Source organism: Balaenoptera physalus, assembly GCF_965194825.1.
Source record: "Balaenoptera physalus genome assembly, chromosome: 8".
NCBI lineage: Eukaryota > Metazoa > Chordata > Mammalia > Artiodactyla > Balaenopteridae > Balaenoptera > Balaenoptera physalus.
The window spans coordinates 74,680,432-74,700,742 of NC_138887.1; the positions used below are offsets into that span (position 1 = coordinate 74,680,432).

At 52.1% G+C, this 20,311-nt stretch overlaps 1 protein-coding gene across 5 annotated transcripts; it reads right to left on the bottom strand.

The window, feature by feature from the left end:
* Positions 1 to 778: 778 nt before the first annotated feature.
* HOXA3 (homeobox A3) lies at positions 779 to 20,279 on the bottom strand. Of its 5 annotated transcripts, none has more exons than XM_082472000.1 (5): positions 20,152 to 20,279; positions 17,630 to 17,745; positions 15,844 to 15,926; positions 3,941 to 4,586; positions 779 to 2,527 (listed from the first exon to the last, which is right to left on the bottom strand). In XM_082472000.1, exons 4-5 carry the CDS (start codon positions 4,464 to 4,466, stop codon positions 1,722 to 1,724), a joined length of 1,332 nt encoding a protein of 443 aa, XP_082328126.1. In that variant the 5' UTR covers positions 4,467 to 4,586; positions 15,844 to 15,926; positions 17,630 to 17,745; positions 20,152 to 20,279; the 3' UTR covers positions 779 to 1,721. The 5 variants fall into 5 exon arrangements, with proteins under 5 accessions (XP_082328126.1, XP_082328127.1, XP_082328128.1 ...); XM_082472001.1 differs by having other exon boundaries at positions 15,422 to 15,926; XM_082472002.1 differs by lacking the exon at positions 17,630 to 17,745 and having other exon boundaries at positions 20,152 to 20,169.
* Positions 20,280 to 20,311: the final 32 nt, after the last annotated feature.

Genomic DNA, 20,311 nt, shown 5'->3' on the forward strand with positions numbered 1-20,311 from the left:
TTTTTATTAGAAAGATACCAATCTCCTTTCTCCCCCTCCCCCTGGGGCCATAAAAGGAAAGCAGGGAGGGAAGAAGGAGAGGAAATAAATCCAGAGAATGCCAAATCCTATTTTCCGGGAAGAAGCCAATGCTGGGACTCAAGCAGTTCATGGAAGGACTCGGGGAAGCTGCTTGGAGTTCAGCCTTTCTTTTGCTGGAGACCTGGGTGAGCCTCAATCTCTTCCGAGCCGCCCCGCTCCCAGTGGCGATTTTAGGAGTGATTCTTTCCTCCGGCCGCGATAAGGGACAGCGAAGCATCCGCGGAGAGTCCAGTTGCTCCTAGAAAGTGCTCGGCATCCGCCGCGCGGCTGGCGATGCCCCAGGTTAAGGCGTTGGCTGGTCCGCTTTGACCGGAGGAAGATGGTGGAGCAGAAGACAGCCCTACCTTATCCCCCGGCGGGGCTGCCCGGGCACCTGTGCGCCTCCCGCCGCGCCTCAGCCGGGCTGCCTTTGTTCCTCCCGCACTCAGCACTCCGCAGCCCCTGCGCCCGCGGCCGGCCTCCGTGGCAGCTGGGAACCGGGCAGCCCAGCGGGCAGGCAGCTCAGCGCTTCCAGAACTGCCGCCGCGAGAAGCTCCGGCTGCCTTCCCGAGAATTCGCCGCGCTCCCGGGCGAGCCGCCTGGCCAGGCCTCAAGCCGGAGCTGGAGGGCTGCCGCGGCCTGCTCCGCCAGGTCGCCTCTGCCTGGACTCCACGCAGACCCTTATCTTCGGCCAAAGAATCCCTTGTGAACACGGATATTATTCAGAATAGAAACTTTATTTTATTTTTTTGTTTTGTTTCTCAGAATGTGAGCAGCAAGGAATGTAGAACTCTCAAAACAAACCTAGCGTTTTTCGCGTTTACAGATTTTTTTTTCAGTTTCGCTTGATGTTACAAACCTAAATCACTGTTTTCAGAAGCTGGATCCTCTCTGGTATTATTGCATCATTACTGTTTTTATAAAGGAATTCTATTTCCCTTTCGAATAAAATGTTTTTCTATGTACGCCAATACACCATTGAACAAAAGGCCCAAGAAACCTTCTGAACAATCAGGGTACAGAATTTCTTTAATATAAATACGGACGGATGGGGATAAATAATATTTAAAACTTATTCAATGCTTGCAAAAAAAATATAAATAAATCTGACTGTTCACCAGCATACACACACGGAAAGACGTACACTTAGTCATCCTTGCACAGGGAGCCCCTGTTTCAAAGCGCCTTTGATTTTTTTCTCGCTCTTTACAAGAAGTGCAATTAAAAAAATACTAAAATCTAAAAAAAAAAAAAGTAATCGCTTCCCCTCGGGAGCCATAATGTACGAACAAATTCACATCAAAGAACTTGGCTAGAAAATTTGTTCATATACCCTGTTTCTGATCAAAGAGTAGAGAAGGTAAAGGGTGCAGGGCCAGCGGCCGAGCGAGGGGCGGGGGGAGATAAATATCGCTACTGATACTGACAGCCATTCCAGCAACCAAGATTGCTACGTCACATAAACTATAAAAACGTGTTACCAAAGAAAACAAAGCGGGGGGGCGGAGAATGGGGGGCGGAGGAGAGAGAAAAGGGAGGGGCGGGAAGAACCTTAAACAAACAAAACAAAAAAAGCAAACGAAAAAGAAAGGTAGGTAGCGGTGGGGGGTGGGGGGGGGATAGGGTGGGGACTCTCCTGGCGCGCAGCCCCGAGCCCACTATCACAGATGGGTGAGCTTGGGGGCTTCCTGAATTCTTCCCTGAGAAGGATGGTGGGCGGTAAGGTCCGTGTAGGTGGGGTGCGGCTCCCCTGGCCCGGGCCCATGATGGTGGCCACTGCCCAGCGGCCCAGCGCCCCCGTAGTCCATGGCAGCTGAGGCGGCGTGGGGGAGGTGAGTTAGGCCAAAGAGGGGCGGGCCAGAGTTGCTCATGGGCTCCACATAGCTGCCCCCAACGAAAACGGGGCTTCCCTGTAAGTGTGGAGTCCCATAGCTGCCATTGCCCTGCAGGCCATGCGCGTGCGGATCATAGTCGGGTGTGCCGCCCGCGCCCGCCCCCGTCGCGGTGTAGCGCTTCTGCGGGGGCGGCGGGGGCGCGCAGCTGGGCAGGGGTGCGGGATAGGAGGCGGGGGGCAGCCCGTAGGCGCCCTGGGGGGGCTTGGAGAAAGGCGGGGGCGACTGGGGCTCGTACGGGACGCTGTTAACCAGCGAATGCATAGAGTTAAGATAACCGCCAGCGCCGGGCGGCACGGGACTGCGACTTGGGGACTGGCCCCCTGATGATGTCAGCATGCCCTTGCCCTTCTGATCCTTCTTGTACTTCATGCGGCGATTCTGGAACCAGATCTTGATCTGGCGCTCGGTGAGGTTCAGCAGGTTGGCCATCTCCACCCGGCGCGGCCGGCACAGGTAGCGGTTGAAGTGAAATTCCTTCTCTAGCTCCACCAGCTGAGCGCTCGTGTAGGCTGTGCGCGCCCTCTTGGACGACGCCTGCCCAGGTGGGCTCTTGTCACCTGCGCAGCTCTCCCCTGCGAGATCAGAGAAGAGAGGAAGAGTGGCATCAGGGGCTGCCCGCAGCCCCGCCCAGCCCCTGACCCAGCCAGGCCCCTCCTTCCTCCAGGCCCCAAAGATCCCTCCGTTTGTCAGGGCCCAGAAAGGGGAAGAAGGAACTACATATTTTCCTCTGTCCTGGTGGGGAAACAGCGCCTGTAGCCCGTCATTGAGTAAAGCTGCAAATCATAGGCCTCTCCAAGGGGGAGGGGGGAGGAACAGAAAAGCAGAACCCCCTGTTTGCCTTCCTGGTCTGTATTTCCCTTCTGGAGCTATTCACTTTCTGACTCATTTACTGATCCTTCAGCCCTATCAGACTACAAACTCCGTGTGGGCAGGTGTCACCATGTTCAATCCCTTCACAGTAACTGGAATGTGAGGCACCTAATATACACTCAATAAACCTTTCCCTCCATCACTATCTGACAGTTTGCCTGTCAGATTGGACAGTTGCCTCAACTGGCCACTTATTTGATCTGTCCAGTATAAACGAGTGGAGTGGAAGCTCCAATCTGGAAGGCCTTCTCTGCCCGAAAGAAGAGACCCCACTGAAAAGAGTTCCCATTTCTGGTGGGGAGGCCCAGCTCCCTGATGCGGGGTGCTATTAATTAGGGCTCTCCATGTCATCAAGCAGCCTGCCCCAGCTTTGCCCACTAATCTTGACCATCCTTTCCCCCCCGGCCCCCCAAATCCTGGCTCTGGATGGTCCCAGATGCTCAGGCTCTGAACAGAGCACTAGCAACTGGAGAAGGCAGCAGCAAAGGAAACCAAGAGGCTGGGAAGCCCAAGACCCAGCGCCTGTCCTCTATTGGAATCTGGTTCCAGGAGGCCCATGTGGTTCCCATTAGCATCCCCTCCCCCAGGAAATCCCTGGCTGCCTTCATTGTACTAAGTCTGAGTAGGGCCTTCCCAGAGATAAGGCAGCCACTCCATCTACTGGAGCAAAAATTAAAAATAAGCTCTGATTATAGGCAGAGCATTGATTCTGACTTGGAGGCCTGCTTTTATTCTGCCACATTTCATTGTGGGGTGGGTGCCACTGTTTCATTAGAAATGAGGAGCTGGGCTAAAAAGAGACAGTGCTACTCAGGTTTGTTCTGCCCAAAGGTCCTAACGCCACAAGGAGGGACTCCAAAGTCACTAGGCCCCACTTGCTCATAAGAAAGGTCCAGAAAGACTCCCATCAGATCTCTCTCTGGGGTTTCCTGGGCACAGAGTCCAATCACTTCCCTAGTTGCAAAGCCTCTGGAAACCTTTGAGGGTTGGGGGGAGGAGGAGCGGTGAATTCTGGAAATATTCCAGCACTCCCAAACCTTGCTGGCCTGGCTGGAAGTGGCCTGGGGGGCTGGGAGCCAGGTCAGAGGACCCTCTTCCGGAAGGCGGCCCTTTACCTGAGCTGGAGCCGCTGGTTTTCTGCTTTGTGTTTTGCCGAGACTCTTTCATCCAGGGGAAGATTTGTTTGGCCACGGTGGGCGAGTTGAGTAGGGGGCTCTTGGCTGCGCTGGCGGGGGTGGGGTTGCTGCTGCCATTCTGAGGGGGGGAGACTGACGAGGGGGGCGGGGGCGCGGCAGGGGCAGGCGCAGGGGGCTGCGGCGGGGGTTGCGTCTGTGGTGGGGCAGGGGGCGCGGCCTGGGGCGGCGGCGGGGCCAGAGGCGGCTCGCCTAGGCCCGGGGGCTGGCTGGGCGGACCGCTCAGGGTGCGCAGACACGCCTCGCTCAGCTCGTGCGCCTTGGGGTGGCCCCCAGCATTTGAGGGCGACTGGAGCGAACAGGCGGGTCTGTGGTACTCGCCATCGGCGCCCAGTGCTGCGGACGCCGGGTACGGCTGCTGACTGGCATTATAACCGAACCCGTTGGCTGCCTGGTAAGGGTAGCCACCGTAGATCGCCGAGCTGTCGTAGTAGGTCGCTTTTTGCATCGCGTTGTTTCACGATCTTGATCGCACACTCTGACAGGGGCTTGACACCCGTGAGGGCGCACATTGGCACGCCCCCGAGGTCACGTGACGCTCCGCCGCCAATGGCCGCCCAGCGCAGACCTGGGGGGCGAGAATCGCAGCGCCGTGAGGGCTCCGCGCAAATCCATCTTACTCTCAATAGCTAAGTGACATGAAAGCCATAAAAGAAAAAGTGGTCAGCAATATTTAGCAGCACGACTTGGCCCCGGGCGCAGAGAGCCGCGCTATAAAAAGCCGCTGGAATTTACTGGCAGCTACAAATATTTGCTTAACTTGCATCTGGAGTTGGGGTGTTTTCCGGGGAGAGAGGAGGAGAGTGAGAGGTCCGGAAGCCGGGTCTGGGGAGCTGGAATCCAAAAGGAGAAAGGCCTGATGGGCTAGAAAGGAACAGGCTCTGGATCCCTTCTTTTCCAGGGAAGAAGAAAATTGGGGTGTCCCTTCCTCTCCACAACTTGGATTCCTCCCCTCTGGAGATCATAGGGAAGGGGCAAGGGGGCAAAGGGGAGCTTGGGTCACCAACTTTTTCTCCAATCCTCTCTTTAGGACTGATATTTGCCAAAAGAACCGTGACGCAGGGTGACTTCCCATCCAGGCCCTTCTTGGACCTTCCAGCACCCAAGAAAGGTATGCACAAATTTTTTTCAGGCAGTAGCCCTACTGGACCCTTGTCGATTTCAGAAGCTGAGCTTGTTAGTTAATCTACCCTTGTGCAGGGATATGACTCACCTCCTCCAAATGAGACCCTTGTGGTCAAGGAGGGGAGAGAAAACTTTGGATGGAACATTCTGGGTGGGGATGGACCAACAAGGACACCCTCTCCAGGAAGTCAAACTCAAATCTTGGACAGTTCTTTGCTCCTTCCCTCTCCCTATTTCTCAGGCAGGTCCCAGCAGGCCACTCCCACCTCTTTGCCCCTGTTACAGAAGGTCTCCAGACCCTCCTGCCTTGGACTTTCTGAGGTCCTGTTATTCAGGGCAACTATCAAATTCTACCTGCTAAAACATGATGGATTAGAGAAAAAAAAAAAACCCATCAGGAACCTGAAAAACCAGCGTCATCTCCATGACCACGGCTTGAACTCTCCTTCCAACTTAACGATAATAGGTTCTGTCTTAGAAACTGCTATGTAATGTGATGTATGGGGGTCATTTGGCTCCGGACGAGGGATGGAAGCACAAGCCATAAAATCCTGCCAGAGTTCCCTGATCTTTGTGTGCTGTTGTTGTTGTTGATATTTGTTACTTGGCCTAGTTACCTGCTTCAGAAACACCAAGTAAAGGACAAACCTGGAAATCTAAAAAGCAACTGAAAGCCTTCTCAACCTTTTTATTTAGAAAGCATACTGTAAAAGTGAAATCTATGTTTTATTTTTGTTTTCACCTCTGCATGGTCAACCTCTGGTTCTCACTCAGCTCAGAAAACTTTCATGTGAGTTCAAATAGTCGCCCCGCACACACAATCAGGATGTTAGTCTCTCTGACCATTTAAGAAAATTACAATGACAAATTCATGAAGAAAAGGGCTTACACTTCATGCCTCAACTATGTGTACTTGAGTCCTGAAGTTATTCAAAATTCCAGGAATAGCAGACACTTTGTTAACTAGAAAAAAATTAATGTAATAAGCATATAGCAGTGGATGATTATAATTTTGTTTTTAATAATGGACTCCTTTGGATTTCATTATTAAACCAACAATCTGACCAACATCTGGAAAACAGGCACAATTTAATTTTCCAGAACCTCAATTAAAAATTACAGCAGCCCTTATCTGGAGTTACTGTATGTGATCTTGAGCCCTGGAGTACTGTTTCTCTTTTGGAAATAGATAGGAAGCTACAGATACCATGATCAAAAGTAAATAAAGGATAAAATAAAATTTAAAACAGAATAAGCAATTTAATGTCTCCGTTTCCTGTTCTTTCACTGAAAATAACTCCAATTACATTTGGCAGTGTTAATGTCTGCCATTATAAATTTTTAAGATACTGGGCTTGTGTAAAATAAAACGTCAGGTTAAGACAATTACTCCAGACACTTGAACAGCAAGATATTAGATAAAACAAAATTAAGTTGATTTTGAACATGCAATATTTCAAGTGACTTGCTAATCCATTACCACAGACTACACCGGCCTGCGGCTTACGGTCTTTTCGTCAAGTTATGCACTGTCTTATAAAATAATAAAAAACACCTTTGAAACTCTAAGAGCGAACAACAACCTCCATAAACTTAAAATGTGAATTCACCCACCAAAGTCCTTCCTATTGTTTGAGGCCAGCGGATAACCACCTTGGGGCCCACATAATCCACCACCTCACCCCACCCCAGCCCCCAAAGTTTGCAACCTAGTAAAGAAGTTGGAGATTTGCCAGCCAGGAAACTTTGCTTTGCATCCCCAGCCTTTGCCTGGGGATGGGAGGAGATTCCTCTGAAAAGATCCGTTTCTGGACAATAACCCCCAGGTGCAAGAACTGAAAGAGTTGAGGAGGCTAAACTGACTGCAGGAAGCAAGCCCTATTGTCTCTCAGGAAGATCTGCCCAAATTCAGCCTCCTTCCTTCAGACACTGCTCCCTTTTTCCACTCCCGCCACTTCCTCGGCCTGCCCTCACCCCGAGTTTAAGCGGGAACAGCGGGTAAGAGCTCCCGCGTCCCCTCGCCCACTGCTTCCTCTCCTCCCCAACCCCGAAAAGTTGAGGCTAGGCTAGGGAGAGGGAAGAGGTGGGGGCGGGGATGGGAGAGCGGCCTGAACTCGAAGTGTAAGGGTATCAGTCACTGCCGGGAAGGAAGCTCCGGCTTGTGAACTCTTCTTGAACCGAGATTTAAGTCTGCAGCCATAAATCACCGAGACGTAAACTCCACCATTCAGCGCTGAGAGCGGCCGGTTGTGGCTCCGCTTACCTTAACTTCTGACGAGCGCCGTGAGCGCAGGCTCGGGCTCCGGCCCCCGGCCCGGCTCGGCTCGGCAGCCCGGCCGGGTCCCCTCGGCGCGGGCTGGGCACCGACCCTCAGCATCAGCCGAGACGGCGGGCGGGAGGGAGACCCCGAGGCCCGGACGCCGCGGTGCAGAGCGTGGCCGCCTAGCTGCTCCGGCACGGCTCGCCCAGGGCGGACTGGGGCGGCTCGGACCCCCCCTCCCACCCACCCCACCCACCCACCCTCCCTCCCCTCCCCCACACCCCCGCCCCCTGCCCTTCCCGAGGGCAGCAGCCGCGGCCCGGAGATAAGCGCTAGCGCGGCGCAGGGCTCTGCCTGGGCTAGTGGCACCGACTTGGGTATGTTTCTTATGAATATTACACGCGGAGCAGCGTCTGGTCGGGGGGTGCGGTGGGGGGCGCTGGGGGCGGGCGGCAGGGGAGGCCGAGGCGGCTAGGGGGGAACGTGGGCCGGCGTGGGGGATGGGGCTGAGGCGAGGGGAGGGATGGGAGCGAGCGGGGCAGCTCGGCGGCGGCGGGAGGAGGGCAGCCTCCCCCCAACGCTCACCGCCCTCCCTCTCCCCGCTCCTAGGCGTCACTGAAGTCCAGGAAAATTATGCTAATGAGGACAAACGGCTCTCACAAAGGGGCTCTCTTGCCGGGCTCTATTTCTTAGGAATCCGTTTAGGAAACCACCTTACCCTGTGCCCTGGACATTTCCAGTTGCGGGGCGAAGGGAAGACGGAACCAGAAGAGAGTTCCCCAGACTTTGGGCAGTTTACCTCACCTCACCTGCCACCCCCAATCCAAGAACCTCAAAGCCAATCTTTGGGGAGCTGGGATAGGGCCTCATTTCTCGGGAGACCGCCCCAAGAGCCAACTGGGGTGTCTTTGGTTATATTTTTAAAGTAAAAACCCTTGAAATCCTGGCGGCTGGGAGGGAAGTAGCCTGGGGGAGATGCAGGTTGTCCAGGCAGTGAAATGGGACACTCTGGGCTCAGGTACACACAAAGGTGCTAGAATCCTGGGTCTCCAGCTCTTCTGTGCCCATTTCACAGTTCAAACACGCAGCTCACTCTCAGGCAAAGACAGATAAAGTTCTGACCCCCAGCACGAACGGCCACCTATACTTTCTCCCCTAATTAGTGGTAGATAGGGATGCTGAGCAGAGGAAAGGCCCGACGTGGCTGGTAACATTGCCAAAACTTTAAGGAGGATGGATGGTCTTTCTCCTCCTTAATGCCTCCCTCAACTCCCCAGATTCAGAAGTGAACTCTGCAAGGATATGTGTGTGGCAAAAAGAGAGAAATGGAGCTTTCGTGCAATTCCAAGGTGTCAGCGGCCGGTCCTTCTCAAAGGAAGGTGTTAAAAATATAAGTAGTATGTTTAAACTGTCAGGGAGCCAAAGTGTCACCTTAGAGCAAAAACAAAGCCAAGGGAAAAGGGAGAAATCAAAAAGCACTCCGGGCCAGGGTGGCCTCATGCATACCAATGGTTTTTGTCATTTATGGCTGGGCAAGATTTATGACTCGGCGCCCCAAAGCTGTAAACAGAGCACAAAACAGCAAACACTTGCTCCTTATGGCATATTGCTCCAGCGCGACTTGAAAGGGGTAGCCAGGCAGCGTAGGAGGCGAGAGCCGGCCGCAAAAATCCGCTGGGCGGCATTTTCTCTTCAAACCGGCCGGGTTGGATGTGGCATTTGAAGAAAGAAGGCGTGGGTCAATAATCAACCCGCACTTTCTCCTCCAAACTGCTGACGCGACTCGCCGCTTTCTCAGCTAAGCCAGCTGCCGGGAAGGCCAGCTCTTCGTGAGAACCTGCCGGGGGAGGGGATGGCCCAGGGCGCCGAGGTGAGGGATGGGGCACCCCGGGCGCGTACCTTTCCGCCGGCCCCAGGGCTGTGCCGGCAAAACGCGGGGACTGGACCCGCCGAGCCGCCGGAGCCCTGGGAAAGCCGGGGCGGGAGCTCGGGCCGGGCCTCCACCCGCCCCCGACTAGGTGGCCTCTGGGCGGCGGGCTGCGGCGGGCAGAAGTAGGGCTTGGACCTCAAGACTAGGGTCTGGCGGCCTGGCACGCAGACTGCCCGGGTCCAGGCCTCTCTGCTGACATCCAACGGACTGGCTTTTGGAGCTAGGCAGGCGAGGTGATTAAAAATAATAATGTATAATAGCCGAAGGATTTTTGTTCGTTTGTTACTGCTTTTTAAAAGAAAAATATCGCCAGTCGATTTCCACCGCCGCTGCCGCCGCGCCCTTTCTAGGTAAATCCCGCAGCCATGCACCCGGCTCTGCCAAAACCGATGAGGTTTTCTTTGGGGAGAGGACCCCTTGGCTGCCCCAATACCCCTAAGTCTCATGCCCCCGTCCCCCATCCCTCGCCCATGTGGACTAGAAGAAAACATTTTCTCAGCACTAGAAGAATCTCTGGAACGGCGGAGGTGCGCTGATGCCTTTCTACCCCTCACAGGGGTCTCCTTGTGAACTTATCTGCGAGGGCCTGTGGGTGGCCCCGCGGCTGGCTATGCAGCCAGGGAGGAAGGTGAGGAATAACTGTTGGCAAGAAGAGGCATAGAAGTCCTAGACTGGGGAGGAAAATTAATGAGGAAATAAGCTTGCCTGTGAGGGTGAAGTTGGCATTTTGAGGGTAAAAGGGGACTAGCCTTTTTTAAAAAAATATAGCTGTTGTTTAGCTATGATGGAGTGGCTTTAGCTCTTTCTGTGGAGAAAAAACCAACCGGTTCTCTATAAACGCCACTACTGCCTTCTCTCTGTGCACACTTTTATACAGAATCAGCTCAAGAATCCATCCTTAGATATTTATTCCGCTTGCTGGCACTGAAGCGACAATAAAAAGATGCCTTTAACAAACCTCTTCTATTCCCTCTCTCATTCTTTCTAGCGAAACTATATTATTTATGAGTCTTTAACTGGGCCAAAAATGTACCAGAACTGGGTCATAAATCATATGAAATGCTGACAAGTAATTGAACAGCAATTAAAGCTTACATTTTATTTCCAAGGGGTGTTTTAGAGCACTTGAAATGGCCTCAGTTAAACACGGTTAGCGCCTGGGCCAGTAGCGGGGGAGGGCTGAAGCAGCCCTTCCGTCTGGGGAAGCAAACCCCACTCAAGTAGGGGAAACCTGATTTGATTTTTTTCCAGTGCAGAAAGAAATAAGATTTTTTTTTTTAAGTCAGGAGACAAATATGATTCCTGACTCCTTGTAGGCGTCTGTTTTCTCTGCTCCAAGAGCTTCAAAAGCAAAGGAAAGCGAAGTTTCCATCACCTTTTTAGGGAGTTTCCATCCTTCCCGGGAGTGCTGGGTCCCTAAAGCCCAATTAGCTCAGGCTTTCCCAGTAATTTGGAAGCACACTGTTTAACTCTCTGTCCCCATTCTGGCTACAGCACCGTTTCTGGGGCTCTGAAACCGTTGAGATGTCTGCCTCTGCTTTCTGCAGACTCTGCCTTCAGACTTCCCTCCAGCCCAGGGCACACCGGCCAGTCCTCCAACCCTCCTAGCTGGCTGAGGGCGTACAAGGGGGCGCCCAAGCCTTGTGCATTATGAAGCCCAAACGCACCTCCAGCTCCCTGCTTTCTCTGTCTCCTGAATGTTAGAATAACAGAGCTTCTGGGCATTCAGCACGCTTGCCCCCACCCCAAGCCTCTCCGAGATTTGAGCTGTCCTTCTCCACCCCTACTCGGGTGCTCAGGGAAACAATGGCTAGTCCTCAGGGTCTGGCTCCTTCAGTCTGGCAAGTGGGAAAGCGCTTCCTGCAACCCAGCGCTGAACAAAGTGGCCCGAAGCATCATCAATAAAATGGCAGCGCATCTGGACGCTCATTGATTTCCCTCTCCCAGCTGCTCTGGCTGTCCAGGTCAGCCCTCACCCTCCATCCTGGCCGGCAAACACGGCTAAATAGGGCGCGATCCCCCTTCTCCTCCACTCAGCCCCCACCCCCTCCAGGCAGTCGTGTCCAGCGAGCACAGCGTGGGCCACCTTGGCCCCAGCCGGCGCTTTGGGACCCTCCCTCCGCCTGGGGCTCAGCTTCTGGGACTCAAGCCCCGCTGCAGTGGACAAAGCCACTGGAGCGTCGGAGGCCACCAGGCCCACCTAGTAGCCCCCGAGTTCCCCTTCCTTTACACCCCACCCCAATACTTTCCAAGGAATTAAATTCAGTCTGAGGCGCTACTGGGGATGTTTCAAATGCTTTCGGTTCTAAGGGAGAAACAAAGGAAGAGAGGGGCTGAGGGTCCTGTCCCTGAACCAGGGTCTCCTCACCTGACCTTTGTCTCTCACAGCCATAACTCACTCTAGATATGAACAATCAACGGAAATACCTTAAAATAAATTCCATCCTCCCGGTGTGGCCTGGAGTCCCATCGCTAGCTCGCCCAGAACTGCTCCATGAGCTCTGAAAACTGCAGCCCGCTAGGAGAGCGCTTTCCGGAGAAGGGGAAGGAGAAGGAGGAGGTGGGTGCGAGGGGGTGGGGGGAAAAGCTCTCGCTCTGTAGAGAATCTAGAAAACGTAATCACAGGCAAAGCCCGCCCGGGTCTCCGCTCCAAATGCCACAATAATGTGCTGTATTATGTGCTCACGTGGTCATACGTCAACTTAAATCCTTCTATTTGAAATAGGGAATCACTGAAGGAACTAGGTTTCCAAGCAGAACATTTAGCTTTTGGGGAGGTGAAGCGGGGGACCTTGACCAGCAATGGGGGAGGGAAGCACTGTCTAGGGCAGTAGGACGCTGGGGGCATCTCCTCGCACCCCAACACGTGGTGCCACACAAGGCCACTTATCTCCACTTATAGTTCTTTACACACGATCCAGACACAAGGGAACAGCAATTCTGTCTCCATTCTTATAGTCCACGGAACTTTCCTTACAGTCTTCCACTCACACATAAACTGAACTCAGAGCACCCAAGCACTCTAGTCTCGCCTGGCCCACTGGCCAGTATGTTAAAAGGCAAGGTGCTAGCCCTGTTTCCAGAAGAAAACCCAATAAGGACTGGCCTAGTCAGTGGACTCCCTAATGGCCTGCCATTGTATGGAGTTTGCTAACACCCACACCATACACCACAGCCACTGGAGAAACCCAAAAGGCCCATAATTACCTGACAAAAGGCTGAAGCACCTCCTCCAAGTCCAGTTGGTTTTGTTCGACAGAACCCCCTAGAAGAGATATGCTTGGCTCTAGAGTGGTGGGTCAGGGTTTGCTAAATCTGGAGGGACCAAGCGCCCTGGCCAAATCTGCACTTATGCATTTCCTTAGTGCATAGCTCAGTGATACATGAAATTATAGGATTCTGATGATGAAAAATGTAAGGGGAAATGATCTAATTGTCTCTGCAAGAGAGGAAAAAAAAAGAACCAACCTTTGCTGGCATCCCTTGAATTAACCTACAAGACAATCTAGGGCCCTCTCTGCAGACCAGTCTGCCCACCCTCCCCCAAGACAACTCTGTGTCCACCATCAGAAACTGAACTGGACCAACTCAGCTCAGGAAGAACCTGGCATTACCCCTCCCCATCCCACTCCAACTCCTACCTTCTGCTTGGTGACACCATCCACTGAGTTTAACACTTCACCCTCTCAGGAGCCATCTAAAAAGTTCCTCTTTTCAGGTCTTAGTTTCTGAACTAGGGGAGTGCTCTGAGGTGGTAAGATCCTCATGCCATATTCTTTTGTTCCTCGAGAGTAGGTCTTCAGCTGGCTAGGCCTCTCTAAGTGTGAGGACTCACTTGTAGCAGCTGCAGGAAGCTGTGCATGATTCCTTCCCTCCTCTCCTCCCCCACAGAGGAGCAGAAGAGGCCTGGTGAGAATGTAAGGCCCTCAGCAAAGCGGCCTGGTCATGGGGATGTCCAAATCACAAGGGCAACAAAAGAGGAGGAGACCGAATCCCTTGGAAGTAAGCCCTGGCCTAAGCTAGAGGTAGTGTTCCAATAAGGTTCTGTCTGTGGGATAGCTGGAAGAGAACCTCTTTGTGAACTTTCCCAGCTCTGAACGAAACTACAAGATAGAAAGTGAGAACCCAAAGTGAAAACCTGCTTCTCTCAGGTTTTGGGGGTAAAGGACAGGACCAAAGGCTGGTTTCAAAAAGCACTCTCCAGTCCCCCAAGGACTCAGACAGCTAATACACTGTCCTCCCCTTACCCCTCCACCCACACAATTTCACCCTGAGCTCTCCAGATAGCCTGGCAAACCCCCTTGCCTGCCCCCAACCAAAGTTTCTGCACAGGCTTCGACTCAAAGATGAGAAGAGGCCCCCTTCAGAACTCTCAGAGCAATCTGGAGCAAACCAAAACTCCCGAGGCCATAAATCAATGGGAGAAGTCTTTGGTACTGCTTCAGAGAAATGCCTTAACGCCAGCAAGGCCCAGCAGCATCTCAGCTCCAGCCAGGAGCCTCTATACCGCTATTAACAGCCCAGTTAATGCTCCAACTGCTGTTTAACAATTAACATTAACGACTTGGGGTGGGATGGGGTGATTGGGTGGGATGTGAAGGGAAAAATCTGAGCAAGTCAAAGGAAATTTAACTTCTGAGGTGAAAACAGTTTCGCTATGAGAGACCTTGGTCTGGGCAAGCCCCCGGGGAACCAGCAGCTGAGAGTCCTCCTTCACCACTCTGAAACCCACTTTCCTGGAGCAAGGCTGTGGGTCTTTTATGGTTCAGTTCCAGAGAACAAGAATAGAGATGCTCAAGTATCTAAGTCCAGGTTGGGAAACCCAGCTGCCAATCCCTCCTCTACTGACTCCCCCACCCAACCTGGCCAGGGCTGGGGACACATACCCTGGATCCATGCACCAGAGCCAAAATAGCCATGAAGTTGTCTTGGAAGGAGCAGGTGACCAAGGATACAGAGCTTTAGTCAATATTTGCAAGGCTGTTGGCAGATTAGCTATATCTGTATTCAAACACTGCAATCTGATTTCTCTGTCAAAAATACACTTAACATTTTTCTCCCTTTACTTAACTCTAGTGGTTTCTCTACTCAGCGTCAGGTAGGGCCTTCTTTGCCCATGGTGTGTGTGTGTGTGTGTGTGTGTGTGTGTGTGTGTGTGTGTGTGTGTGTGTGTGAGAGAGAGAGAGAGAGAGTAGATTATAGATCATTATTTAACATAAGATATTTCCTGTGGGTGCAACTACAGTACAAATGACCTCCAAGTTCTCTGGACACATATGGATGTGTATATCATTTTATACACATGGCCGCAGACCTCTGCAACTATTTACACGTGCAGTGGTTCTGTTGTGTGCAGAGATGCAAATCATAAGTACACACTGAGTTGCTAATTCCTGAAATGCTCCATCTATACTTGGTATAAACAGACATACAGTAGCTGAGAATGTAACCAGCTTTACAATTACTCTGTTTACTTCTTATCTGATAAAGTAATAATTGTATCCGGAATACCATATCAGTCTTAGAGCAACACTGAATAGCATGTTTCGATTAATTAACAACCTGATATCTACTGTAGGAGCAGATTTCAGGGAAGACTGAGGCCTAGGGAATAGAAGATAAAAATCTCAGAAAACTTTTTAAAATAAGTAATTCCTGAAGGAACAAAGCAAATCCATTCTTTCAATCCAAGCTTTTGAAAGCTATTCCAGCAGCCCCTCCCCCAAATAGGCACGAAATTTATGGATCTTTTACAAGGTAATAAACCACAGTAATTACCTCCCTGCATCCCAAACTAAGAGAACAAATTAAGCCAGAACTTGAAAAGAATTTTAAAGAGTTTTCCCTTGTTCCAAATAGGAAAAGAAAACGCCGAGACATACAAAACTCGTGCTTTTCCTATAGGAGGATCAGCGGATCAGCCTGGCTAAAGAAACCGAGAAGCCCAGCTGCCTGCGACAGTCTACACATTTGAGATACAGCAACTTCCCTCGTGCCAAGGAAAGGCAAAACGATAGGATAAACTGCAAGGCAGCGACACAAGTTTCCTCCACGCAGAGCTGGGACTGACCACAACTGCCGAACTCACAGTCTCTGCAGGCGCCGCAAACAGTCCACAAGGAGAGCAGCCCACGCAGCGGCCGCCGCGCCAGTGGCCTCTACTTGCTTTTGCCCTGCTGTTCTGTGTAGCGGTTTGGTCTGTCTGGGGCATGCCGGAGGGGACAAACACACCCTTCTGAGCCCCCTGCCCCACACACAGACACACATCTTTGGTCTATGCAACCGCCCCTCCGCACGAAGCCGGCTTTGGGGCAGAGCTTTGTCCGCTGAAACCCCGCATTGGCGGGGCGTGCAGCTGAGGGGAACCAGCCCCAAAACTCCTTTGAAGTTAAATATTGACCAGCACCTCTTTCAAAGGGCAAGGGGTTGCAGCTGCCAGGGAAAGTAAACTCCTGCCCAAAGGCCCGGTGCGAAGCCCGGGGCAGTGAAGAGTTTTGACGCAGCGCTTACCTCGAAAGATGTCGAAGACTGAACTCGAGAGTGTCTCCAGCTCCGGGCGCTCAGGGAACCGCCGTTTCCGGTGTCTGGGCGCTCTGCGGACAAACAAACAGCAGAGGGTGAACAGCGGCTGCGGAAGAAGGGAGTTGGAAGGCCGGAGTCCGAAGCGCAGGCGGCGCGGGCACCAGGGTGGCCCCCGGGGTGACGCGGACACGGAGGAGTCGCCAGGGCACTCGTCCATGCGGCTCACTCATTGCTCGAAAGGTTCCGGTCTACAAATAGCCTGAAGATGATGATTTATTTTTGTAAAATAAATACATACTCCATCTCCGCACCCACACTTTTTTTTTTCTTTTTATGGGGTGGGGGAGGGGAAGCGGGAAGAAAATGGACCAGACGGAGGAAGACAAGAAGGTGGAAGAGGCTTTCTGTTGGTGTCCGCTCTGCTGCGAGAGCTCCTCTCGCACCTCAACTTGGGGATGTGAATGCACGCTTTATTTTCTTTTGCTAACAAAGGGAAGCCTTGTCTGGGAGCATTCAATCACGGACTCTCCTGAAACCTCACTAATAGTGTTCATTTCTGTTTGGCGCGAAATCAGATTCCTGCTCAGCCCATGGGGCTGGGGCAGTCTTGCGAGGTTTTGTCTTCTGGTTCATTAAAGCCCTGGGGCGTCCTTTCTCGGTCCCAGTGGGCTGGCGGGACCACCACAGCGCCCAGTCCCTCAGAGTAGGCCAGTTAATGGTTGCTGGAAGTGGGAACAACTGGGAAGGATGCGGGCATCAGACAATAACCGATCTGGGGGCCCTACCAGCCTCCCTATGCGCAGCAGCCACGAGCCGCTCCAGGCCCTAATTCCACTGCCGCCTCATCCCTTAAGATATTTACAACCCTCTCTTGCTCTCTAACTAGCAAGTGGTCAGCCAACTTTCGGGGGATGGGGGAAGACACTGAGGAGGGACAAAGAATCCTCCTGGGCGCTGGGTCCAGGCTTGGAGAAGTTCTTTGCTGGGCTGGGACTCTGAGGGCCGGTTGCTTCCACAGCTCTGTCCCTGCCCCACTATCCCTTCACCCAGGCCTGGGTGGCCTCCCCACACTCCAGCCTGCCCAAATCAGCCCCAGTGGCTGTCCCGCGTCCATGCAATCCTGCTGATAGTGCCAAGAGAGGCTACCAAACAGCCGGCAAGTCCCCTGACCCTCAGGCTTCAGGGCCCTCTAGCACACTGAACAAGTGGCCGCACACCAGCAGCTAGCTGCCCTCTGCCACCACCTCGACCTGCAGGCCCCATTGTCCATCAGGCACTTGGGACTCAGAATCCATGCTGGGCCCTTTCTCTTGTTCAAACTTGCCCTCTATGTCCCCAAAGGGAGTGCCCCCTGGCCTTGGGGATCCTGGCCTGACCCTGAGCAAGGTGGGGCTTAGTTATCCTGCATATTACCACTCAACTTAGCCCCAGAAGGGTCTGCTGCACCACCATCCACCACAACACACATCCCCACCCCCTCACGCTTAGGAGTACTGTCATTATTATGGTGATTATTGTTGTTGCTATTTCCTTATCCCCAAGTCAAATATTCATGGCTGCTGTTCCACCATAAATCGTTCAGACTAATGAGTCACAAAGAGATGCTGCCCAGGTCTCTCCCTCTGCAATGGCCGCCGCCACCGCGGCCTCTCTCTCCGCGTTTTTGGCGCTCGCCCGGCGCGGGTGATTTATGAACACCGGGAAAATTGGACAAAGCCGCGCGTCCGTCCTGTGGTATCTCTGCAGCCTTCCCCAGTGTGAATCAGAACATTACCAACTGTCTGCGCATCCGTCCCGCTTCATCACCAAAGCCAAGATGTGACCGCAGAAATCCCGAGCGCCAACTCACGTTTCCCCGGACGCGGCGCGCTCCGCAGACTCGCAGGACCCCTGCAGGAAAAGCCCAAGACCCAGCGTGGGCCCGCCAGCTCCGGTCCTGGCCGCTGACGGCCTCACTCCACCACTCCTGAAGGAGTTAAAAAGCCTTTGGATACAAATCTGAGTATGTGTGCTTTTAAAACTCAAATAGGAAGTTGGGGGACTCTCTTCTGAGAGATTCATTCCTAGTGAGGCCCTGACGACTCCGATCCATTCCTGACGATCCGCATTAATTATTTAATGAGTCACGTGACCACAAAGATTACAATTTCAATATCTCCCTCGAACAGGCGCTACACCTTTATCTGCTGCAACCAGGATCCTTGTTTGACTTTTTTAGTTCCCAGGCCTCCGAAACGCAGATGCCCTTGCCCGGCTCCCAGGCAAGCCACCACTATGTAAATTCCAGGGCCAGCCATAGGAGAATTAGTCATTCCAGGACTAGGAGAATTGTGGACAGTCAGGTGCCCTGATGTCGGTCCCTTCCTGAGCCCAGAGGTCAGCCCACCTGTCTCAGCGCACTGGCTAAAGCAGTTTGGTTACATAATTTCCCCAGCTGCTTTGGTGGCTGATCAGGCAAGAAACCACCCTTCTTCCCTGGCCTCTGGACACCTGTGGCCCTCCGTTTCAAGTGTAAGCTCAGATGCATATGTCCATTCCAGGCTTCTGCAGAGAAAAGATGTCTGTACACTTACCCCTACCCAAGGTGAGACCAAAGACTCTGTTCAAACTACACACTCATTTACATATAGAACGTGAAGGGGAAGCGTTCAGCTGCCTCAGTTTCCTCATTGGTAAAATGAGAAGACTGAACCAAAACGGGCTCCAGATCTCTTTTGCCTTGGACATCCTTTCAATCAGGGAATCTCTTTTAGCCCCAGGAATCAATCCCAGAGAGGGTGGGACTGGCCTGAAAGCAGGGGTGGGGGAGAGGGGCCCCCATGAGTTTGGGGCCTTGAGAAGAAGAGATGCCAGAGTTCCAAGACTGAAGTTTCAGACTAGAATGTTTCATAACAGCGCCAGCAGCCTCCCTGATGCTATCAAGGAGTTAGAACACACTCTCTTCCTCCTCCTTCCCAGCCCCTACCTACTCTATGAGAGAGGAAGCAGTTATTCTTGGGCCAGTGTATAATATAGACAAGGGGCAACAGGAGCAGCTGTGGGGAAAGGTGAGCCTGTGTTCTTCAATACCAGACCGCAGCTAGGCATGCAGAGACCAAGAGAGTACAAAGAACAGCCTATTGCCTGCACAGAACCACCTCATTCACACAGGAAGTCCCAGGTTTCTGTTTGCTACAGTGATTCTTTGGGGGTTTTCTTTCTTTCCATTCCAAAGAGCTGTGGATATGTTTCTATGTTGAAAGGGCTGTAGGAAAGGCAGTGGTGAGAAAAGCAGCACAGATTGGAAGCTCAGGGAAGCAGGCGGACAGAGGAGAGATGGTGATACCCATCCCATGGGGAGGAGGCTGAGAAGTGGGGGGAATGTGGGCACCCTGGGACAGGTAAATATAAAGTCAGAGATGCTGTGTGGAGGGCCCACTCCCCATATATCTAGGTAATCTTCCCAGGAGCTCCATCCTGGGTATTAAGTACTCTACTATGCCTGTCACAGTTGAATTCCTGCTGTAATAAAACACCGGGTATATCGTAGATTTCAGCAAAACTAGGAAAGAGAGCCTGCAAAATGCCATTTCTCTTCATGGGGGAGAGTGTTAAGTACTTAATTCAAACTGTGAGCATTAAAGTGTCTCCTGTCCGATTAGGTTGATTTCAGATGTTGACAAAACTTTTATCTCCGGAGTCATGCACAGTGTGGCTCTGTGACTAAAGCAGATGAGTGTGTGTTAGAGGGAAGGAGGGGAAAAGAGAGAAAAAAGAGGGGAGCATGTATAAGGGTCATTTTTGTAGGAGGCTTATAGAGCTTACGCAAAATACTGTCTTTAAAGGCCAAGGGTTTGAGGGGCCAGTAGGGTTCGCTTTAAAAAAAAAAATTAATGAGATAGAAAATTTGTCCTCTGGGTGAACTCTTATGGTTGCCCTAGCAAGGGGCAGACAATGAATGATTTTGAAGCACAAAGTGGGATTTTCTAAGCTGTTATAACAAACTCCCTTAAAGACCAAATCTGAAGCAGGCAAAACACTTGAAGAAATGACATAATCATTTGGATCATTGTGGGTAATTTTGGCTTTGTAAAACTTACCAATACCTTAACAATCAAGACAGCTTGGGCAAAAACTGCCATTTTGTTCTGGAATATTAGAAAAACAATCTCGATCCTCTCTCTTCTCTTCCTGGATAGATTTAGAGTAAGTGAAAGAAAGTTACCCCTTCCACCCCTATACAAGTGCCCCCAGTATGAAGCTAATGAGTGCCCCCGTACCGCTCCTTCCCTACCAAGGAGAAATATAAGCATTTACCTTAAATGATGATAATCTGCCATTCGAGGTTTTGCAGCTCGACACTCAATTTCCACCAAGAGTCTAGGCATTTTTTGAGCAGACAGCCAAGATGCTGAGTCTTTGCCCGAGACCACATTATCTTCAAGAAGATCCCTTGCTTCTCCACAGACTTTTCCCA